The sequence below is a fragment of the Oxyura jamaicensis genome, chromosome 2 (assembly GCF_011077185.1).
Source record: "Oxyura jamaicensis isolate SHBP4307 breed ruddy duck chromosome 2, BPBGC_Ojam_1.0, whole genome shotgun sequence".
NCBI classification, from domain to species: domain Eukaryota; kingdom Metazoa; phylum Chordata; class Aves; order Anseriformes; family Anatidae; genus Oxyura; species Oxyura jamaicensis.
Window position 1 is genome coordinate 5,692,629 of NC_048894.1, and position 24,415 is coordinate 5,717,043.

A 24,415-nucleotide genomic window follows, 5' to 3' on the forward strand; every position below is an offset into this window, starting at 1 on the left:
ACAGAACTAAAATCCAGTTTGTTTGTTTTCAGGTTGTAAAGCTGATTGGTATTGTTGCATTCTTGGCAAAAAGTTGAAATTTAGACTTTAATCTTACAGGAGGAGAGCTGTGGTAAGAAATATGATTGTAACCAAATGCTCAGTCCTTGGTAGAGCTCTTCCATTTGTCATTTCATAATTACATTTGGAGGCATGCGATATAAGGTGAGACTTCAAGAGTAAGCTGTGCAAGCAAGAGTGCATCAGAAATACTGGAAATCTTTCAGAAATGATATTAGCAATATTTGCATGTTTGTAATAAGCATGTTACTTTTGAGAAATACAAAATGCTTCAAAAATACCTAACTATTTTATACTGAGAAGAAACATGGAATGGCTTGAACTTTAGGCACTGAGCTAATTTTCAGACTTAGTCAGTGTACATTAGGTCATTAGGCAGAAAGCTACTTTGTGTAACAACGCATTTAATGTGTACTTACCCTAAAAGCTATTTCCTGTTATTCTGTAAAACCAATTAGCTATTTACCAAATACCAATTTTCATGTCCGTGTGATTTCTTATTTCATCGTGCACAATGAAGAAGGGAAGATGGGAATCAAATAAATTATTACCTTGATAAACTCATCACATCCTTTACACTATTATTTTTTTTTTCTAATAGGGATTGGGGCAGACCTTGAGTGTATCTCAGATGTGACTGTTGGCCTGAGCCCCTGAACTTTTCTCACTGACAAACTCTGGCTTTTACCTATTCTGTATAATATAAATCTACTTCCATGTATGCATGTTTGATTTTTTGTTTGTTTGTTTTTGCCTTATTCTACATATAACATTTATTTATTGTTCATTCCAGGTATAGCAAAGAAGGTGTAATTCTTTCTGCCTGATGTTCCATATCACTCAGTTCAGGGGATATGGTATTTTATGCAGGGCATTCCTGGCATCTCTTGCTCTTTTAAGTCTTGAAATTAAGGAGAATCCTGAAGCTTCTGGCTAGCAGCTGAATTAATTTGGTCTGCAATGGATGCATTTGAGTTTGCATTGTAATAAGGATGTGTGCATTATTTAGAGAGAGCTCTTAATGTGATATGTTGGCTATTTTGTAGTATTTCCCCAATTGCGGGCATGCCTTTTTCTATCTGCAGATTTTAGATACACACAGGAGGGAGGATCTCGAGTTCTCTGGAGCTGGAGCTTTAGCAGACAGAAGTACCTACAAATAATATTTTTATTGCAAGTAGTTCTGATGCAAAGGTGTCTGCTTGCATTAACAAGGAGCGTGAAATTTTGTTGCTGAGTAGTGAGCTGCCACCACCACATAACTTCTAAGAAATATCATTTATGAGCTAGAAGCATCAGGGTTAATAACTTACACTACTCCAAGTAAGTGTTAAAAAGAGGTATTATACTGTGAAAATCTATTACCAATTCTCAAACTGTGTTTGTACGTAAGTAGGGCTAGGTAAGGATTAGAAAATGAAGGCCTACTCTAATCGATGCTAATGATATTGAGTATTTGAGAAGGCCACAAGTGTTCACCAGTTGTTTTGGTGCTTAATTGTCCTTTTTGTCAAATTACACGTGCTTGCATTGGTCTGCATTGGACTAGTTTCAGCTTTCAGCTTTTGTGTGTTGGATTGAGGAGTTATTTACTAGTAAGGCTCTGCTTCATGTGAATTCAAGTTAGGAGCTTAAGTAACACAGCATCATCCCTATAAATGAGGAAAAATAAGATAAACCATGTATGAAATCCTTCTCTAAGACAGAGGCAAGCATTGCAGGTCTGTTATTCCACTAAATATAGGAGACAACTTTTTCTAGGATTACACCACAGAGTATTTCTCAGAAGAAAGAAATGAGCAGATGAAGATGCTGGATAGAATTGGAGGTTAAGAGGGTCATGCAATGTACATGAATCGTCAAATGCCTTGTGATTTTTAATAAGTGTATTTATCTGGTTAGTAATGTAAAGCAGCATCTCACGTTTAGAGTTGTGGCACAGTCACAAGATACATTTAACTGTCCAAAAATCTGTTTTTTTTTTCAGCACTTGACATCTACGTGCTCACAGTCATTAGCCTAATGGTGATGTACTAATGCCACCAAGAAAAAATATTTTCTTTCTTGCACTCTAGCAATAAAAAAAAAAAAAAAAGAAAGAAAGAAAAAGCAAAGTACGCTTTGCAGTTAATGGAAGAGACAGATCTATGGCAAGAACGAGGAGACTAAATCAACAGTTAGTTGGTTCTGTAATGAACATTATCTTTTTGTTAAATGAGCTTTTTTCTCTTCTTTCTGAGATGTTGAAGATTAATGAAAGAAACTGAGAAGAAAACAGGTATTACAGTGTGCAAAGAAAAGGGAGAAGTGCAACTCTTTGTACTCCTTTGAGATCTGTCTGTATCCCTGTGCCCCATTTTTCAAAGGGTCGGATTGATGAAGAGGATGCAGCTGAATTATGTTCAGGTAAGGAGGACGGGTTTTGTATTTGGCAGTACTAGCAGATGGAATTTTATAAAATGTGGCTGATTTTGACCAGAGCAGATACAGTGCCATTATGGAATGATGTTTTAATGGTATTTAAAATTCTGCTCTCTTAATTGAACTTGTCTTGAGAACATGCTATTGCTTTCAGGAAAAATAACGTACACTTGCACTTAAAATGGCTTATTGTTGCTTGCATCACAGAACACTTAGCATCTTTACTTCTTTAAAACCATCTTTAGTTGTTTCCTTTGCTGATGGTATCAGGCAAAGTGTTTGATCCCAATTGTTTTTCTGTTTGCACGCATTAGGGATGCCTGGCTCTTAAGGACAGCTTAGTTTTTTCAGTGCAATTCTTCCAGCAAAACTCATGACAGCTCTTTATCATTTGTCACAAAGATTTGGGATCGATCAGATAAACAGTAAAATAATTGTGAGACAGTAATGGGTGCTGTTGATGTAAGAAAAAAAATTGTACTTAGCAATAAGGCTCGTCAGTAATTTGTACCTGTTGCTACCGATACCTGTTGCTAGCAGATTTTTTACTGGAACTTTAATTTAAAAATATAGCTGATTTCAGGATATGAGGATAAACATGGGGGTTTTTATTTTGCTCAAACAAGGCATGTATGTTTTAATAGAAGTTGTGGCATAATATAATATTGAATGTATTTCAAGCTCAGATTTTGTATATATAAGGTACAGGTACAACTATTTAATTGTGATAGTTTGTCTTTATAAAGTAAAATGGATACACATCACAGCTGGGAATAATAATAAGTGGATTTTAAAGAATTAAACCCAGTAGTATGTAAATGTAATTTCTACCAAAAGGTTTAATGAAGTTTAAAATTTGTCCCAATATGTAATGTATGCTGGAAAGTTCATCTGATTAAAAGATCAGCTTCAGAAGGAAATATGTTGTAGAACAGTTTTTGTTTTCATGTTTCTACATATATTTTTTCCCATTGAACACAAGCATTCTGTGCTTTTAGTAAGTGCAACTGTGATTAAAAAAAAAAAAAAATTGAATAATATTTAGGTGATCATTCTTCAAAAGAATCACCCTCTCACTTTTTTCCTTTTTTACAGTATTCCCAGTGAGATCACAAAATTTCATTTACTGCTCCCAGAACAGCCAAGCTCCTCCTTCCATCCCTCCCCCAAGCATCCCTATACAAAAGAAAACTTTTTGGATGGGAGCTGGCTAGGCAGGCAGGATATTCCTTACAACAGAATGGTGACAGTGAGAGAATGAAAACTTTCTGTCTCATAGAAGATACCAGCTAGCTGAAATTAGCTTAAGAAATCCGTGTGAAGGCTTTTTATTTCGATGGGGATGCTGTAAGTGTTTTGGTTTTGCTAAATATTTGTATACTGTGAGAAATATCCATTGCAAATTTCTAAATTTCAATCTACATGTATTGGGTTAAAATATTCAGGGGGTTCTCTGTGGATATGTATACATATGCACACATATGCTTTTATGTCTTAGAAGTGGTTTTATTTTCGATACAGGTAGAAAAGTATATAAGAAAATGTGCCTTTAATGTAGAAATGTTTTATTGCAGCAAACATGCAGCTCTTCCTCTAATTAACATGTAGCAGTATAACATTTTACTAAACGTTAATATAATTCTCATTAATTTAGGACTGTTTTTTGCATTCTTGGTTTGGTATGCTGGCTGATGCATAGTAGTCCTCAAATTTGCTTTCATACTTTCTAATCTGAGCTTTAATTATCTTCAAATAGTGCAATTTATTTTCCTGCAGAAATTTGGAATGTTTATCTCAAGAAAATGCTGGTGAGTAATTTTTTCAAGGCATTTAAGTAATTCACCATCTAGCCTGTTGCATCCATTTCTGATTTTGGAAGTGATAGCGTGAACAGATTTTATTTTATTATATTGATAGCTTGAATAGCTTTTTGTGTCTGTTTCAAAAACAAAGATAGCTATCAACACAAAAAACACAAAGTTTGGTAGGGGGAAAGCAGGTTGAGCTATTTGACCTATGTTAAACATATAGTTGTTGGATTTTGTGCAAACAAAATCCTACCATGGGGAGACATTTTTATTCTTTATTTCTGTGTGAAAGAGTCTATTAAATGCATATATATATATATAAACATTAAGCAGATAATTGCAGTTTATCCTTTCTTTTTCTTCAAATCCAGATGCTTACAGAAAACGGTCAATCAGTGGCTATAAATGAGGGAGCAGATAGAAATAACCTGAGAGTCAGAATTAAATACTATATATGCTAGAATTAAGTTGAACCCCCCCCAGAAAGACATTTTTCTATTTATGTTCCTGTTTGTTTTCCTATTAAATGCCAATTACACCTTCCTGTCAAAAATACCATATAGTGTTTTGCTAAGCAGTTTAGTTAATTTAAATACCTATCTTATGAACTTTTGAATAGCTTACTGGTCAATAGTTTGAATGCTACCACCTATAAAAGGAACCCTACATACCTTTAGGGAGTTGAAAGGAGTTCTGAAATTCACATAAATATAACCAAATTATGGAGCTCCATATAAAGCTTGAATTTATATTTTGTTTTTCATTCTAAAAGTCTAAGACCATTACTTATTATCTGTAGTAATTAGCCATTATCCCAGTGAGCAATTTTTAATTTGTGTCTGCGAAACATTGTATTAATGGACTCATTTTTTGGCAGTTCTTTGCTATTCTAGATAATGTCCTGAAAGGGTAGTTTTTGTCTTAAGAAACTTTAGAGATAATTGTACTATAATAGTGCCCATGTGTCCACTTTATTTAATGACATGTACATCTCTTCCTCATACTTTGCAGTATACTATTCATTGGTATATCTGGAACTCCTTGTGGGTATGGTTTATTGGAGGACTTGTTACTGTTAGGTCAGGCATTGGACTAGGCGATCTTGGAGGTCTGTTCCAACCTAGATGATTCTGTGATTCTGTAATTCTTTTTGGACCTAAAAAGGTTCTGTGTTATTTTTATAAGTCAGCCTAAAGTAACCCTTAAGCCAGTTAGCTTAACTTAAAAACATGACTACCTTATTTACACTCAATTCCGTTCCTTTTCTCAAGATGAGAAAAATAATTTCCATTTTAATTACAGAAATTGTAAATTTGGTGCCATGTTTTTATAGTCCTGATTCTGTAGAGAGTAGTCCTTTAGCAGTGAAAACAAATTTATACCAATCGCTTTAGGACCAGATATATCAGAACATGTTGTAGGATTTGCAATTGTTAATTTAATTTAAATGGAAATTTCACACATACAAATTAATAGATTTGCACTCAGGCCTTCAGCAGCATGTTCTGGGAAGTGTGTGGTTAGGATTTCCCCACAGTAACTTTTATGTACACACTGCAGTCTGATTTCCGAGGTTCTAGAAGAAACCCCATCCACTGGTGCCCTGTCATTACCTCTAGGAACACGTGTTTTCTAGCTTCTATCTCAGAGTTTTCTACTAGGGAGATTTTCCTGCCCAATGCAGACTGAAGACATTTCTGAGGGTAACACTTTATTTACCTCAGTGTCTTGGCTTGAAAACTCAGCTAGATCAGCATCATCTGTTGAAGCAGCTGAGTTAATAACTGAAGTTCAGGAAATTTCCTGTAGTTATTCTGTCTTTTCAAATTTGTAGCCATCTGAGTCACAAAGATGTTTTTTCAGTCACAGGTGTTCGTAGCTTCCTTTTTCCTGTCCTAAGACAAGGATGGCGCTGGTCTACATCTTATGAATCCTCTCATTGTCCATGAATATTTGTACTTCCAGTTACTGCTGCTGAAGGCAATATACTTTTTCTTTTTTCTCTTCATCACCGCTTTTGACAGGTTCAGCCTTCAGTTTTTTGAAAATTCATCTTCTGAATCCTTCGTAGTAAAACAATATTCATATTAACTGAAAACATTCATTCGCTTCCTTTATTATAGGCAGTGCAGTTATCTAAAAAGCCAGTCCCTCTGTTGTCCTTAAAGTCTCTTTGAACATAAAATTAATCTTCTTAGAATTATTAAAAATTGAAGAAGAGAGCATGTTGATTTTTCACTTTATCTGTTGAGCTTTTGATTGGAAATGGCTCTATGTGGTTTTGCAAAATAATGGTTGTTTGATTATACCCTTTCAATTTGTTACCGTGGTACATTTTGATCTGTGACTTGTGGTCCCTGGTCAGATTTGAACTTCTTTGTAAAGTCCCAGAGGAGGAGGTAAAATCCAAAACCAAAACAAAATTATTGCACGATCTGTCAATCACTGGTATATTCTTTTTAAATAAATATATCTATGCACTTAAAGAAAAAAAGCTATTAATTTCAAGAGTGTATTGAATCTCTATCATGGTCCATACTTCAGCTTACAGAAATAAAGTAACACAGCTGGACTTTGGGCAAGCAAATATGCAGAGTGCTTTAAAGATGTGCTGGTGAACAAAAATGTTTATTATCTGGGTGCAGTTGGTCCTGTCACAAGTCAGAAAGGGTAAGTCATCCTGTAATGGGTCAGCATTTTCTTCATCTTTTGTGGAAGAGACCTGCAGTCATGTAAATTGCTGTCATCTACAAGCCCAAAGGAGCTGTGGCCTTTTACTGTGAGCCATGAACATCTCCTTGGGTGTACTCAAAACTCAGCAGTACAAAGCTCTGACCAACCTCAGCGTTGGCATTGCCTTGAGCAGGGCATGGATTTGATGAGCCTTGAGATCCCTTCCAATTGGACTATTTTGTGAACTAAGAGAGCACGAGGAGGGGTGACAGAGATGGGAGCGCTGTTAGCAAAAAGCACTGTAATTAAGGTGCAAGGCTGCTCATGCTGCAAGTTGTTACAGAGAGAAATCTAGTGGTTGTCAGTGTTCTGATAGAGCTGGGGTTTTGTCACTTCCCAGGTGAAAAGGGGAAGGAAAAAAGCATCAGTTCTGCAACCTGAATTATACAGGATGACTTCAGTATCAACTCTGGTCATTAGGAGTTTTGTTTTACATCACCCTTTCTTCTAAATTTGTTTCTAGTTGCTTTTGCTCAATTTTCATATAGGATTTCACAGAAGGAAGAACTATTTTATCTAATTAGTATTAAGTTATGTATTACTCTATTAATTTCGAGTTATCAATAATTTTCTCTTTTAAGCTATTTCTAGCACTGGAAACAAATATATATAGGAGGAAAGATGGATCCCTTGTTTTGGCCACCAGAAACCAACAGCTTTCAGCGTTTCACTCCTGAGTCCTTGGCAGCAATTGAGAAGAGAATTGCAGAGAAAAAAAAGAAGAAAGCCAAAGCTAAGAAGGAGAGTAGTGACCAAGAAGTTGAAGAAGATAAACCTACTCCTCAGCTTGATCTGAAAACCTACAAAAAACTGCCATCTCTCTATGGGGATGTTCCTGTGGAGCTTGTTGGGGAACCCCTGGAAGATTTGGATCCATACTATAGTGATCACAAGGTTAAAACCTTCAAAAGCATTTCTTGGTTTAACTTGGTCTGCTAATCTCTTAAGAGATAGTAAAGGCTGTGTTCAGAAGTGGCCCTTTGTTCTGTAGACAGAATGTTACTAGCATTTGTTGGGGTAGGAGTGCTAAAGTATGCTCCTTATAATCTAATTACAAGGTATTTTAAGGCCCAGTCAGCAATCAGAATTAATTATGAAAATAAGATACACATGATAGATACTTTTTGATCAAAAATGGGTTCTGAAATAATGGATAATTTGTTATTCAGAGCAGTCTGTGAAGTCTGAGGGGCTGGCCTCACTGTAGTATAAACAGTACTTGTTAAATGGAAGGTCAGCATGGTCTTACTGCAAATGCCTTTGTTGAATTACAAATATACAAATTAGAAGAGACAGATCTGAAATATTTCTAGTACTCTACATAACAAAAAGAAAAAAAAAAACAGACTACATTAATTTTCTATTTTGTAACATCCTATCAGCTTTGTTTATTGTACCATATTTAAATTGCATATATTCCATGCCATTGCAAAGTATTTTCTCTTTTTGCCTATAGTAATATGTAAATTACTTGCTGTAGTATTTCCTTCTAAATTAAATGTCTATTGTGTGATTGCTTATTATTGAGGAGGGCTTGACCTGAAGAGCAGAACGTTGCATTCTTTAATATGTACCAGTAAGTTTCTGGAATGTAATCATTTAATCAGAGAACATGCAGAAGGCTTTGTAATTATTAGTGAAAAGGTTCTTCCGGAGACTTTTTTTTTCTCAAAGTAATCAGAGTGACATTCTTGATGAAGAAAAGAGAAACTAAGGCTGATTCAGCCAAAGCCATTTACATAATGTTAGTTTGCTGTGGTTTTGATTTAAGAGATTTCATTTTAACTTCATCTGGCAATAGTACTGAGCTGCAGTGGGCCATAGGGTAGCTTTCAGGGAATTACACGGTTACTTGATAATTTAAGGATATTTCAAAATTAAAATTTCTGGCAATCTTACACAAAACAATGTGTGCTTTGTGAACGATCTCTTGTAGCCTATAAAACTGTCCAAGGGTAAAATACTTCTGAGCAAGACTGACAACAACATTGCAGTCCCAGAATGGTATCCTTTAATTACTTTGACCAAGTGAATATCAGCAGTTGCTCTTCTAATTAATTTTTTTTTCTTACTTTTTCATCACAGTAAATGCAAACTTTCATATAGTTGGTCTTTCTTGTAGTATCATGTCACATCTCCCAGTAAGAATGCAAAAAATTTTACTCATAACTGCAATTAGATCTAGTGCAGATTTAAAAACCAAAACATTTAGGAAATTTGTTGTTGTTGTTGTTTTAAAAATATTTCGAATACATTTTTTTTTTTTTTAATAGACTTTCATGGTGATAAATAAAAGGAGGATTATTTTCCGGTTTACTGCCACGCCTGCCTTATGTATACTTGGTCCTTTCAATCCAGTCAGAAAAGCAGCAATTCACATTCTGATCCATTCATATCCTTTCATTGATTTCTGTAGTTTTAATTTTAGAATATGCTGTGCCATTTTATGTGATTCCGTTCCACTCTATATATTAATCTGATGTTATCCTAAGAAAGGTATTTCACACTCAAGTTTAGAGACAGCTCTGAGCACTCATTTTTCATGTATTTGCAAAAAGATAAGCATTGTTTGAAGAAAGTAAAAATATGAAGGATTGCAAGTACAAAGCTGTAGGCTTTCTGCTTTTTCTGCCAAACATCTGATTTCATTTAGGTTTATTCATTTGTAGAAATAGATCCTTTTCCAGGGACCTTTGGCTGATTTTGAATGTATATTAGTGCTATTAGAAATTACTAAATTGGCTGTTCCGTTCCAAGTTAATCCTAAATTTTGTTTATAAACAAAAACATTTTTTTAGGTGATGACTGAACTTTCATGAAAGGATATTTTTTCTTATGTATGATTTCATTGTCTGCCACATAAAATGACAAAACTTTCTGAACTTGTGGTAGGCTGTAACAGTCCCATCATTAAAAATGTATACATGGACCCGCAACTTCAACGAACTCTAGTTATTGATATTTTTTTTCCTATGTTTTATTAAAATCCATGGTTACTATGGAGTTATGACCCATTTCTCTTTATTTCATGTTCCTGCTGCAAAAGAATGGAGGTTTCTAAAATTTCAAGTAATACTAGACAGCAGAGGACTCTCTGATTTCCTTCTTTAAATGTATTTCATTTATTTATGATCCTCATGTCTTCTGACAGGTCTGTCTGACTTCTTATGTCCACCTGGAATTTCAGTCTAATGTCCTATCTTTCAAAACTGTCCCCACATACTGCTATTTTTACATCCTGACGTTTACCCAGCCGAGCAGAAATTTGATCTTACATCAGCTTCTTTGGAAAAAAGGAAGAAAAGTCGTGCATATTCAAAACCAAAGTAGTTATTTGAATAACTTCATGGGTTTTGTTTGTAAATTGGCAACTTTTTTGAACTTCATTGTTTTATAATATAGCACTTTTTCCTTGACTTATTATTCACAATATTTGTTGGCTTTATTACATGTACCGTGGTACTCAATTGTGCTTCCATGGCTGTAAGTAACCTTCCAGCAGAGCTCAACTGGACTGAGTAAGTTACCTCAACTGCCTTTTCTTCATGCTAACGAAACTAACCTGGTGGACTGAAGGAGATTGAATAATGTGGTGATCTAATTCTGGGGTATGAATATTTGGGATTATTGTAATACCAGCCAGTCCCTTGGGAGCTTCAGCCTGTTTTCTCAGAGGCATACACATGTGCCCTTTAGTCTACGTTGGCTAATTTGGTATAATATAGAAGGTTGGCCCATTTTTTAGCTTTAAAGGATTAAGCTGTTTAGAGAGGTTGTGTAGCATGATTCTAACTTCTAATATAGAATAGAATAGTGCAGTTGGAAGGGACTTTCAAAGATCATCACTCAAGGTGAGGCCACACTAACAGTAAATATAGCAGGAGAATCACCTCATCCTAGGGGAATAACCTGAGTGCCTGTTATGGCCAGCTCATGCAAAAAGTATAGAGGAATAAATATCCATTGTAACTTAAATTGAGGTTCTGGAATTAAAATTTGAAAATCTGCCCGTGGCATCAGAGGTCCCATAATTTTAATCTCTCTCTTTTTTTTTTTTTTTTTTTTTTTTACTTTTTTTGCGCTAAGCAAAGTGAGCTTAGTTTTATGTAGAATAATGTTAGCTTAGTTTTAGTAAGAGTTTCTTTCAGTTTTAGAGTATTTGCTAGAATAGCTGTGTAATATATGCAATCTTATCAGGCTATGCAGAAAAAAAGCCTTAATCTTACTGTTCTGCCAAAATGTTGAGGCTTTGATATTTTCCAGTCTGCTTTAGATCATAAACATGGGCTTTCATAATTTTTCATAAGGAAGTGTGAACTATTCTTCATCCAGAAATAGTATGGTATACTTACAGGAACATTTATGTTTATAGATTTACATGAAAATCTTACTGAAAGTCAGAAATGCATGTTTTTATACCTACAATGAGTTCCTAAAAGTAATCTATCCTGCCTTATCATACTTTGCATTTTCTACCTTCATTTCCATCCTGTGGCTAAATCATAGAAAAGGTAAAACGTGCCCAAATGTCTTTTAATCTCATTCATGTTTTTATTTCTATAGCTTTAATATGTTATTTCCTTCTCAGACATCTTTTTACTGGCATATATACTGCTGAAATATTGATAAAATTATTAGCAAGAGGATTTGTTTGGAATGAATTTACCTTTCTTCGAGATCCGTGGAACTGTTTGGATTTTGTTGTTATTATTGTAACGTAAGTAAAACTCCCTTATTCTTTTACACTCGGGACAAACATGCAAATAATATATTTGATATTCTGAACTACTGTACAGTAGTTGACATTCTACCTATTGAAGAGTTCCTGTGTTTGAATCACTCTGCATATCTGCTGCCTGAAGAGAGAAAAATTGTCATAGACTTTAAAGCAAGACCTAAATGCAAAGCTCATTTTTTTGAGTTAGCATTCATTTGCTCATTTACTTCATGTATTGTCACAGCTAATTGAACTGTTTTATTGTTCTCAGTGCAGTATTTTTTTTTAAAAGAGGTGTCTCAACAGACAGCCAAAAACAAACATGCTCCCTAATATTGTCTTATTTGCTAAGCCGTGGATGAGATGAAGCTTGTCTGAGAAGGATTCAGATCACACCACAAGATGTTGAATGACATGGTGATAAATAGCAGATGAAATTTGAAAAATATAAAATGATACTCAAGCAAAAGCAGACTTAGCTTTACATACACAGTTAGGAGCTCTGACATAGGTTTCACTTGCTGGAAAAAAAAAAAAAATGGTGAAAACACCACTCCAGTGTGCAGTAATGGAAAGATACTGAAATATAAAAAGAGGACATCATGGATAAGAAATACCAGAGCAGAATATGGGGTAATTTCACTGTGTAAGTCTGTCTTGTATCTTTTTTTCAAGGCTATATGTAGTCTTGCTCCTGACATCTCAAAAGAGGACAATTAAAAAAGAAGTACAGAGAAAAGTGACAAAGATGGTTGTGACAGGTACATCTTGTGGTCCATCTAATGAGAAACTATGTAGAGTAGGGCTCTCATGAAAAACAAAACAAAACAAAAAATCAGGAATGTGGTAGAAGTCTCTAGCACAGAGCCAAAAAAGAGAATAAAGCCTCTATTTTTTTTTCTCCTAAAGTGAGAGCTAAAGACACCAACTGAAGTTCTCAGATAGCAGAATGAAAAAGAAGGGTTTAGTTTTTCACATTGTGCAGGCATGTTCTTATTGGAGGTTGTGGATGCAGAAAGCTTACTTGCATTCAGAAGGTTTCTGGATAGAATCCAGGATGAGACAACTTTAAGAGTTATATTTAACACAAAGGTGCTATGTCTTCTTCAGAAAGTCCCTGAGCTATAACTTTTCTGGAAGAATGAAATCTATTAAGCATTGATGTATGATTGCCTTGATTGTAAACTCTTCTGTAAGCCTTTGTTATGGGCCATTCCTGAAGACGGTAATTGGCCAGATGGATGACTGTTATGGTCACCTTTAAGTTCATATCAAAACCAGCTAGCTAGGTGGACAAAAAATGAAGAAGGCAAGTCAGAATTTGCCTCTCAAATACAGAATGTTAATCTTGAAAGCAAAATAGTCTTAGAGCAGGGAACAGATTCACTCAAAACCAAGTCTCAAGGTTTTTTAAATCTTTCTACGCCTTTTAGCATTTCTGAGTATTTTTCAGTTCACATGTCCTAATTTGTTAAAAGGAAATGTATGTTGGAAGGGAAATTATGTGGTCCAACTCCTTGCTAAAATCAAGGCTAATTTAAATTAGGTTGCTTGGGATCTTGTCCAGCCAAGTACTGAGTTTGTCTAAGGATGGAGACTCAATAAGCTCCCCAGGCAATCCATTTCAACCACAATGTGATTTTTTTTTTTTCTCGCAAATACCTAAATAGAATTGTGTAGCAACTTAACTCTGCTGCCTCTCATTGTTTCATGGTAAGCTTCCAATAACAGTGCAACTCCATCTTCTCTAACCCCTTGCATTGGGCAGCTAGAAACAACCGTAAGATTAGATTGTAAGGTTCATCACCCCGTTACCCTGCTCTGCTGCGGACTCAAACCCAACCCAGGCTAAGAATCTAACCATCTAATTGTTCTACTGGCCATCCTTAGAGACCTGGCTGCATGTGTTCCAGTATGTCAGATGTCTTGCCCTGGGGAGCCCAAGGCTGGTCACAGTACTCCAGATTCAATCAGATTCAATCTCAGAAGTGATGACTGTGCTCAGGGATCTGGGAGGCCTTTGAGGCAGTTTCCTGTGGGATTCTGCCAAGCAGATCTCTGAATGCACTGGAATCTGTTGTCCTGAAGTCCAGGGTTTTTATCCTCCTATTCATCTTGCTCATTTTTCCTGGGGTCTTTAAACTGCAGCATCTAATGGGCTCTGTAGCAAAGGCTGCTGTCAACTGCTATGTCCCTGACTGGTTTTCCCTTGTGAGTAACAAGTTATGTACACAGATGCCATCACACACCTATGTATCTATATGAAATAAGTGTTCTTATGGGTAATCTAAATCACTAAGGATTTGATATGGAATAAATTTGCACATCAGTAGCTATCAAATAGTCCAAGAGCTGTATGAACAATTACATTTCACAGTCTTACCTCGCTACCCATACTCCTAATTCATTTGTGTTCAAGCAATATAAGCACTTCTCAGTATGTTACCTACTTCTGGTTTTGGGGTCCTATCATACTACAAACTAAAATATTTTGAAATTAACAGTGCAGTGATTCATTTATGTACTTTATTTAATCTTACAGTTTAGGTAAAGCTGTAGTGGTCTCAAGTTGTGCTTTGAGTAGGAAGTTACCTAGATGACCTCCTGTGGTCCTCTCCAACCAGTGTTTCTCAGATTCTTTTACTGAGACTTCTTATTTTAAGGAATTCTGTTACCTGTTATGGTCTTATTATAAGAAGAATCACAATTATTGCCCAGTGTCATGTGAAGGATGTCTCACAAAATATAGTGTAACTAGTTAGTGTTGTATAGAATACACAACTCTTAAAGTCCTAATTTTCTGAAATTTTCAAACTGTTGTAAACCTATTGTAAACCTAATTTTGTTCAACTCCTTTTCCATAAACTATATATTGTGTAGTTTTAAGATATAGTTGTAGTATATACTTTCATGTAGTGTTCTGAATCATGTCAGCCTCAGTGTGAGATGGTGTGGTTGTGTTATTGAAGGTTTTATATTTAGTTGACATTTTAATTGACATGATAAACACTTCAGAAGTCCTTCAGAAGCATCCAAATCCACAAGAAGAAAAACTTACAGTGTTTCTTTTGAGCAGCATTTTTCAAAAGGCTCATTATTTTATAACAACCCCTAGCAGTGGACTTAGATTCCTAACTTCAGACATCTACTTTGGGATATATTGGACCTTACTCTGTTCTGTATTATATTCATTACTGTATCCTCTATACGCATATTCTGTGACAAGCTGGATCTTTGTCATCCTGTTATATGGTGGTTTAATTTTATAGGTATGTTAGTATCTGTAAAACATCAGGAAATGTTTCAGCTCTTCGGACTTTCAGAGTACTGAGGACTTTGAAAGCTATTTCAGTAATACCAGGTAAGGAAAAAAATGAATTATTATTTGCCTCTTCGTTTCAGCAGAGAATTACTTTTTTACTAATTCCTCTCCTGTTCTTGTGCTGTCTGTCACTTTTTGTGGCAGTTAAAAGCATGCCAAGGTGTGACCACTTTGCAGTGTGTAGTAACGTTCAGCAGCATCTTAACAGAATATTTTTATCATCTTTCTTCAAAATTATTTTGATGAAGCAATTTTTTTTTAATTTTCTGCTCTTTTTTTCTCTCTGTAATTTTCCACCATCACTAATGTTCCCTATTTTTTACCCCAATACCTTTGTATTTTTACTTCTGTCTTTCCTGAGCAGTGCACCCCATCCAATAAGTTTTCTTAACATAATAATTGTTATACCACCATCTTTCCATTTTCCCATTATACTTCACAAGCTTAAGCTTCTATGGTTTATTTCTGAGAATGCTGGCCTCACAATATTGCTGAACTGCATTTTTTTTTTTTCTGGCCACAGCTGCAATTTGGATTAAGAATAATTATTTTATCAATACTATTTTGTTTATGTTATCCAGATATTTGTTATTTTTGTAAGCTGTGCCACTAAGTTAGATGTGAATGTATGAATTTCAGAGTCTACAACTCATTTGAAAATCGAAAAATGACTGTATAACCCATTGTCATGATATCTAATAACTGTCATTTCTATATAATTACAAGTGTTTTTTTTTCTTTTTTTTTTTTGCTATGGAATTATAGTAGGAATTGTAACAAGAGTGTTTAATTTTTAATGTAAATCCAACTGTCAATATTGTACCTTTTAGATACAAAATGGAGAACAGATTAAATGTACCTTTTTTTTCTTCCTTTCTTTCTTTTGAAAAGCATCTGCTAGAAAAAATCCTGGATCTCACTCTCTGCCTCTGTCATATTTCAAATTTAGTTATTCTGCCTGAATATGCATCTTCAGTTTATATATCGGCCCTTTTACCTTCCCAGTCTCATAAATGTTCTTGTCTTTAAACTGGTGACATTTGTAAGGTATTGTTTTCTAAATAGAATACCCTAGGGTCAGCAGATGTTATCCTTTATTGTAATGCATATTCAACAAAATATGTATCAGTTGTGTAATGTTAACCAATCACAAAAATCTCTCCTTACTCATTAAAATTCAGAAGAGTTTGTCAGATGCCATCTTAAGCTAGAATGCTCAACTTAGCAAAATTAGTGGTAGAAGGAAGTAAAAGCCAAATAAGTTTTGATTAGGAAACTTAAATAAAAAAGAAAATATATAGCTCATTATATGTTTTATTTTACCTAATTTAATACTGTGAAGATACAAAATGATTTACACTGATTTGTTTTTAACATACTTGCAACTCTTGTGTGTTGTCATAAAAGAACATTACTGCATTTCTCTTCTCATGTTGCATATTTTTAAATCTTATTTTTCTAGGTCTGAAAGTCATCGTAAATTCACTTATTGAATCTGTTAAGAAACTTACCGATGTGCTGATCTTGACTGTTTTTTGCTTGAGTATATTTGCTCTAATAGGCCTCCAGCTTTTTATGGGCAATTTAAAATTCAAATGTATCCTCAATTCTACTACAGTTGAAACGTACAATGACATTTTATGTAAGGATGCCAAGATATATTCACCAAATGAACCTGGTAAATTTTTATTCCTCCTTTTACGTAATCTGTATATCTTCCTATGTATGACTCGTTTTTCAGAGGTCTTAAAATATGGTTGCATGTGTCTCTCAAAAAAAGGCGTGTTCTTGCATTTGCACAAGTAGCAATATGAAATCTTTGGAACAACTGAATCAGAGACAGGTGAATCTGGAATCTGGGGAACGACTCCAGGAAAGCAGTCTATGTGATAGACTATGTGATAGTCTATGTGATAATATCTGTGTGCTGTAGGAAATGAGTATGTGAACACTCAGTTTAATTTGGAGAAGTTTAAGGCAACAACTTCAGATTGTATGATTATTTATTTATTTATTTATTTATTTTAATAGATATCTGCGCCAGAATGAATAAATCTTCTGAAATACTGCTCTGTGGTTTCAGTTCGAATCCCAAGTAAGTGAACAAAACAGTTTTAGTACTTCCCTATCTTCCCTATTTTTCCCCCCCAGACAGACTTTGGTTTTATTTTTGGTGTGAAGAAATGCTGTTGATTTTTCTGAAGGGTGGAATGTTTTTTTTTTTTTTTTTTTTTTTTTTTTTAAGCTCACTAAAAAGCGTATTTCCATTAAGAGAACAAATTAATTAAAATGGTAGGATATAGGCAATTACGTACGTGCTTTATTGCTAAGCATCAGTAACACAACAGTAATGTAGAATGACATAAAGGAGGAAGGGAACTGATCAGTAAAGAATGTGAGGTACTAATAAACCCTCCTCATCTTGGTGAATTATTTAAAAGTAAGCAAATTTTCAGTTTTCACCCCCTCTGTGTATTTCTTCACATGTATCCTGCCTGAGTGGATTGTTTCTGTCCAGTAAGACTATACCATGAATCTTCGACTAGACGAATGACTTTCCAGGGTTGTCTGGTATAAATCAGCCCTTCTGTCAGAGTTGTGTTGGGGAATAATGAAACTGGACATTGAGATGAACTGAGAAAATCCATATATAGTGTTGTGCATTGGGTGCTTTCAGAAACAATCTAATACTGCAAGCATGAGTATTGTCTAATGGTTCTTTTTTCGGTTAGTGGAGAGTGCCCCCAAAACTATACATGCTTGCAGATGGGGAAGAATCCAGACTTTGGCTACACTAGTTTTGACCATTTTGGCTGGGCCTTCCTTTCCTTATTCCGTCTGATGACACAAGATTCCTGGGAGCGTCTCTACAGACAAGTAGGTACTTTTTTTTACCTGTTAGGTTGATTTTAGACATGAAGTTTAGAGCTTTGTATCCCCTAGAAACATCTTCACCTGTTTTTTTTTTTTTTTTTTTTCTTTTTTTTTCACATTAACGATACAAAATTTGTTTTGAAACCAATGTAAACATTAAGGAAGAAGATTCAATTGGCTAAGTTCTAACAACTTCTGCAAATTGGATGGCAGCAATCTTTCCATGAGTGCTCATAGTTTTGGAAAGCACTCGATTTGTAGTTTAATATGTTAATTATGTAACTATCAAACGATTGGGGTATAGAGTAGGTCCAGCTAGTGAGCTCACTGTTGCTGCAAGAACAATAAGGACTTATGGACTCTGTTTCTCTCTTTTTAAATACTGACTCCTCACCAAACCTTTTGGCTCAGAAAAAACATACTTAAATTTCAGAGCATAGTTTGATAACTGGGATTAAAAAAATAAAGCCTTTTATATTTTATTGTTTTATTTTGTAACTTTTAAACTATTTTATATATATATAAACAATACAGAAATTGAAGAGATCTCTCTGGATCTCCTACATCTATGCCATGTCTGTGCTAAAAGGAAATTATCTTCTGCCTTGTTCTGTAGCTTTCATATGGTTTACTTGAACTTTTCTCTGGCAACCTTTATCAACCTTTATTAACTTTTTTTTTTTTTTTTTTTTTTTTTTAATGAATGCATCTGCAGATGACACCAAATTAGGTGGAAGTCTTGGTCTGCTTGAGGGTCAGAAGACTCTGCAGAGGGACCTAGATAGGCTAGATTGATGGGCCACAACCAAGCACATGATATTCAACAAGGCTGAATGCTGGGTGCTGCGCTTGGGTCATAACAACCTCATGCAGCTTGGGGAAGAGTGGCTGGAAAGTTGGCCAGCAGAAAGGAGCTAGGGCTGCTGGTCACCAGCCGGCTGAGCATGAAACAGTGGTATGCCCAGGTGGCCAAGAAGGCCAATGGCATCCTGGCCTGCACCAGAAATAGTGTGGCCAGCAGGACTAGGGAAGGGATTGTCCCATTGTATGCAGCACTGGTGAGACTGCACCTTGAATATTGTGTTCACTTTTGGGCCCTTCACTACAAGAAGGACATTAATTTCCTTAAGCATGTTCAGAGAAGAGCAACAAATCTGGTGAAGGGACTAGGAAATGAGACGTGAGGAGCAGCTGAAGTAATTGGGGTTCAGCCTGGAGAAGAGGAGGCCAAGGGGAGACCTCATCACTCTTTACAGCTACATGGAAGGAGGCTCCAGTGAGGAGTGGATATGGCACTTAGGGGCCTGGTTTGGGGTTTTGTGGCAGACTTGTAGTGTTAGGTGGGTGGTTGGACTTGGTGATCTTCAAGCTCTTTTCCACCTTAAATGGTTCTATGATTCTGTCTTCTTTCTGCCATTTCAAGGTCATATTATTTCATTTTCTGATGTTTCAGAGCTTAGTTTTGAGCCATCTCTTCCACTGCTGTTTAAAAAAAATTAAGAAAATGCAGTCTAATTACTGCTTCTTATTCACTAAATACACAACTTTCATTATTGTTTAGATAATCCTAGCTTTCCTCCTCTTTAATAAGTTTTAGTAATGTCTTCTGTAGTTAGCTATACATCTCTTTACAGATGAAGTAGCTTCTCATAACTTAAACTCTGATGATCATTTGTCTGATTTTCTTAGAGATATTTAATTTAATTTTAAGATTATTTTTTTTTCATTCTCAGCTGTACACAGTTTCATTATGAATGCTTAATGGTCTGTTACATGAAGAGAAAAATATTATATGATAGATAAGTTTTTAAGAGCTGAAATGTATTTACTTGTAGGCCAGATTTCTAGACCTTCTGTATAACCTAGGCCAGAGGTAGTGCTGTTGTTTAAAGAAAATAGCTCAATATCTTGACCTCTTGCATTGTATTGGAAGATAAATTTTTAGCTTCTAATTCTGTTGTAAATGTTAGTTTGTTAAGAATCTGTTATGACCTTTCCCTTTTCCTCACAGACTATCCGCACATCTGGGAAGAGCTACGTTTTATTTTTTATGGGAGTCATCTTTTTATGCTCATTTTATCTCTTCAATCTGATCTTGGCTGTAGTAACTATGGCGTATGAAGAGCAAAATAAAGCTACTCTTGCTGAAACACAGGCAAAGGAAAAATTACTTCAGGATGCTCATCAAATTCTAGAGAAAGAACAGGTTTGCAAATTATTTTATATAATATGTAATATGTGGTTCCTTTTGTTTTCTTCTGTTTGTGGGTTAGGGAAAAAAAGGTTCTTAAGTATGCATGATTCATACAATATATTCTCATATTTAATTTCTTTCTTTCTGTCTCATTATAAATATGTATAAACAATTCTTCAATACGAGCAAAGAGCATGAGTCCAGGTTACATCATATTTAGTTTTCTGCAGACCTGACACTGCATAATCAAACAATGGCTTTCAAGGCAGATATGTAGCTTTTGTAGTATATTATTTTACCTACAGCATAGGTACCTGCACCCTGTGGTTTGCCCTGTTCTTGTACAGTACCACTATGGCTGTGTACAAGAAATCCTTTCTTATATCCTTTGGATATAACAAACTTTTTGCTATCATTGTGTAGTCTGACAAAAGATGTATGAGTAAAGAGATATGCATCCATTGGAAAAGCTGACATTTCTTTACTTCTCTAAGACTGAAGTTAGAATACTGATGGTTTTCAGGATTATTCAAAAATAGATCTTTCTGAGAGCCGCTGTTCTCAGCTGTTCTCATGCCTCTTTTTGAATGATCACAGACAGAAGGTTAACTGATTGACAGGAGCAGGAACAGTCTTTGGACAGGCTAACGCTGTTAGTTCCACATTAATGTAAAAGGACATCCAGGACTGTGTTAGTTTGTTTCCTTTTGGTTTCAAGAGTTAATAGACACACTTCAGATTTCTACAGTGTTCCTTCTTCTTGGCACAGTATTGCCTAGATTCATTTGTACATTAGACCATAGGAAACCAGGGATCACTTTTTTCATTTTTTTTTTTAAAATTTATTTATTTATTTATTTATTTATTTATTTTTATTACTATTCTTAAGAAGTGAAGCTCAGCTGAGGCTACATATAGATTGAAAATAAGATATCATTTATCTTCTAACCTTTTATTAAAGATACTTCTAATTTGCTAATAATAACCAAAAAAGTCACACTTGTAAGAAGACTTGCATATATTTCCTACCAACTATCCAACTTCATCAAGATGAAATGTATCACCAGTGTACCAAATTCCTCCTACATAGCTGTAGACACACCTGTGATGTTTCTCTGTCTGAAATGCCAGGTTTTACTCAGGCTTTTCCTCCTTCCATCTTTCTTTCAAGAGGAAGAGTAGTAAAGAAAGATTTAGTATTTTAGGATTTAGTTTGAGCCCTGTGTCTTCTATAGTCATTGTGTTCAAGGTCAAAAGTGAGAAAAGGGGGAATAAACTGTACACCTGAAAATTCCGTAGTAACTGATAAATAACTTTTATCTTTCAGTCTTGTGAATAGTATTTTGTATCCCTACCTCTTTATGATAGTTTAATATTTGAAAGGTAAAAATTGCTAATGCAAAACATTTAGATAGCACAATAATTAAGCTGTATGTGGTCCTAGTCCATTCATTGGCATTTGCCTTGTATTAATAGACAGACTTTTTTCTGTTTTACAGATGTTGGCTGCTGGAGAGAGTGATAAGGCCTTACATGTCAGATCTGAAATGCCAGTTGCTGACTTAGAAAATTCAAAAGAAAAAGAGATGAAAGGAGAAAAACCCATTTTAAGACAAAGCCTAATTTTAGGTGATCATGGTGAAGAGGAACACATATTTTATTCACAGCCTTATCATTGCCAAAAGAAACTTGTAAGTATTCAAAATACAAGATAAATTCATTAGACTTGTATGTGATATAACAATTTGATGAGCAGAAAAGCTTTCTTTATTTGCATTTTTTCCCCTCTCCCTCCTTGCATAAAATGGATTTAATTTATTTTGTGGACCAATCTGAAAGTTAGATTTGGGGACCAAAGGGGGAAATCAAATGTGGGCTTGAAAGGAAAGTTAGAAGTGGCTGTCAGCATAGTTAAGACACACTATAGCCTGCTGCAGTTACAGCTGTGGTAAGATATGTCAGCATCTCTGTTGTGCTGCTTAAAGAAACATAGAAAATCCTTTTATTTTTCAGAACTTCCCTAATAATCTAACCTTTCTTTTTTGTATACAGCTAATTCTCTGTCCAAAATATTTAGCATTGGATTCAGTTCAGTATGACTACTTCTGATGGTAGGGGCATGATTCAGTTGTCTAAATATAAGCATCTAGTTCCATTTTAGATGTTCTTGAGTGGGCTGTACATCCTAGACAACTTTGGTGTCAGTGGCACATCTTCCAGCACTGTTGTATTGGGTTTACCTGGCAAGGCTTTGGTAGCAAGGGGCTGCAGGGGTGGCCTCTGTGAGAACAATCCAGCAGCTGCCCCATGCTAGATAAGGGCCAGTTTCAGCTGGCTCCAAAAAGGACCCACCACTGGCCAGAGCCAAGCCAGTAAGTGATGTTGTTTGTGCCTCTGTGAGAGCAGATTTAAGAAAGGGAAAAAAAATGCTGCACAACAGCAGCTGGGAGAGTGAGGAGTGAGAGCCAACCCTGCAGCCGCAAGGTGAGTGCAGCAGGAGGGCAGGAGGTGCTCCAGGCATGCAGCACAAGTTCCCCTGAGGCCTGTGAAGAGGCCCCTGGTGGAGCAGGCTGTCCCCCTGCAGCCCATGGGTCCCACATGGAGCAGATCTCCACGCTGCAGCCCATGGAGGAGCCCCCGGTGGAGCAGGTGGATGTGGCCTGGAGGAGGCTGCGGCCCATGGAGAACCCCCGCAGGAGCAGGCCCCAGGCCGGAGCTGCAGCCCGTGGAGAGGAGCCCACGCAGGAGCAGGGGGTCTGGGGGGAGCTGCCACCTGTGGGGGACCCGTGCTGGAGCAGTTTGATCCTGGGGATGGACCCCGTGGGACGGAGCCGTCTGGGAGCAGGTCTTGAAGATCTGCTGCCTGGGGGCAGCCCCTACAGGCTCAGTTCAGAAGGACGGCATCCCGTGGGAGGGACCCCGCGTGGAGCAGGGGCAGAGAGGGACCGTGAGGGAGCAGTGGAGACAAAGTGTCAGGGACTGACCACAGTCCCCATTTCCCCAATTCACCTTTGCCACTCACTCGGGGGAAGGAGGGAGAAGTGGGTGAATGGGAAGAAGGTGCTTTTGGTTTCTTATGTTTTCTCACTTCTCTAGCTTGTTAGTAATAGGCAATGAGTTTCTCTAATCTCCCTACACTGAGTCTGTTTTGCCCATCACAATTATTGTTGAGTGATCTCCATGTCCTTATATTAACCTTTGAGCCCTTTGCATGCTTTTTCTCCCCCTTTCCCTTTGACAAAGGGGAATGAGAGACTGTTTGTGGTGGAGCTCAGCTGCCCAGCTTGGTAAAACCACCACAACTGTGTGGATATCTCAAATACCTCATGGCATTTCAAAGGTTACTGAATTCCTAGATTTAGGCAACTGAATTGTGCTCCAGGTTTTTACTTGCAGGTGTCTACATGTAGTTTAGGTACTAAGCTCCCAGAGTAAAACTGAGATTTACTTTTTGGGCCAGATTGATACTGAGTGACATTGTGGTTGTCTCTTCACCATGTTACAACAACACAAGTCTTCACAATTATTGCATTCTTTAACAAGCAGGTATTGGCAAGTACTAGATTATCACGACTAGAAATTGGGGCAACTACTGGCAACTACAAGATCTGCTAAAGCTGACAACTCTTCAGTATGCTCTATTTCAATCGCAAAAAGAGGCTACAGATGCCAGGTCAAAGAGAAAAAGGCAGATCAGAGAGAAAGGACATCATCAGTTCCATAAGAACTTAAAGGATTGTCTTTCTAGAGCTTATTTCTATATTAAATCCCAGTTTGTCAGAGGACTTCTCATCACTAGTTATTTCATTCAGTTTAAGAGAGATGAGCAACAGTAAATAGTTCAGTGTTGATGGATGCTCTTAACCTTTCTAAAAACATGAGCACTGAAAGCTCAAAGGTGAACTCCAGAAAGAAGACTTTGGGAAGTTCAGGCAAAGAGGCATGCACATTTTTACAAGTTTATCTCTTTAGAGTGACCAAATGTCACAGAAAGAAATAACAGGACAAAATTGCCCTGGCAACTGGAATGTGATTTGGATAATCTAATTGGGTCTTTTAGATTCTGAAAAAATGCAGACAGAAAAAGTGAACACTTTATCACTATATTACAAATTCATTTTATATGTCTATTCTATGACTATCAGCTAAGTTTTGCTTAGCTTTGAAGTAATTAAAATATCAAAGAGACAAAAAGAAATTAATTAATAGTAAACCCCTATGGCCAAGGGTATTAGTTTCATTCCCTGAATAATGGTTTTATAAAATATGTTCATAAAAATCTTATT

At 36.1% G+C, this 24,415-nt stretch overlaps 1 protein-coding gene across 3 annotated transcripts in view; it reads left to right on the forward strand.

Annotated features, from left to right (window-relative positions):
• Positions 1-2,350: 2,350 nt before the first annotated feature.
• Positions 2,351-24,415, forward strand: part of LOC118163264 (sodium channel protein type 5 subunit alpha-like) — a 44,745-nt gene continuing 22,680 nt past the window's right edge. For 2 of the 3 annotated variants that reach the window (XM_035319776.1, XM_035319778.1), the window contains exons 1-11: positions 3,675-3,828; positions 7,604-7,916; positions 9,296-9,414; positions 10,451-10,540; positions 11,611-11,739; positions 15,009-15,100; positions 16,524-16,739; positions 17,093-17,156; positions 17,794-17,938; positions 19,947-20,141; positions 21,629-21,820. In XM_035319776.1, the coding sequence (XP_035175667.1) occupies positions 7,644-7,916; positions 9,296-9,414; positions 10,451-10,540; positions 11,611-11,739; positions 15,009-15,100; positions 16,524-16,739; positions 17,093-17,156; positions 17,794-17,938; positions 19,947-20,141; positions 21,629-21,820 (1,515 nt within the window). In that variant the 5' untranslated portion in view covers positions 3,675-3,828; positions 7,604-7,643. Of the gene's footprint in view, positions 2,467-3,674; positions 3,829-7,603; positions 7,917-9,295; positions 9,415-10,450; positions 10,541-11,610; positions 11,740-15,008; positions 15,101-16,523; positions 16,740-17,092; positions 17,157-17,793; positions 17,939-19,946; positions 20,142-21,628; positions 21,821-24,415 lie in introns of those variants that run through there. The other variant, XM_035319777.1, reaches the window with a different exon arrangement.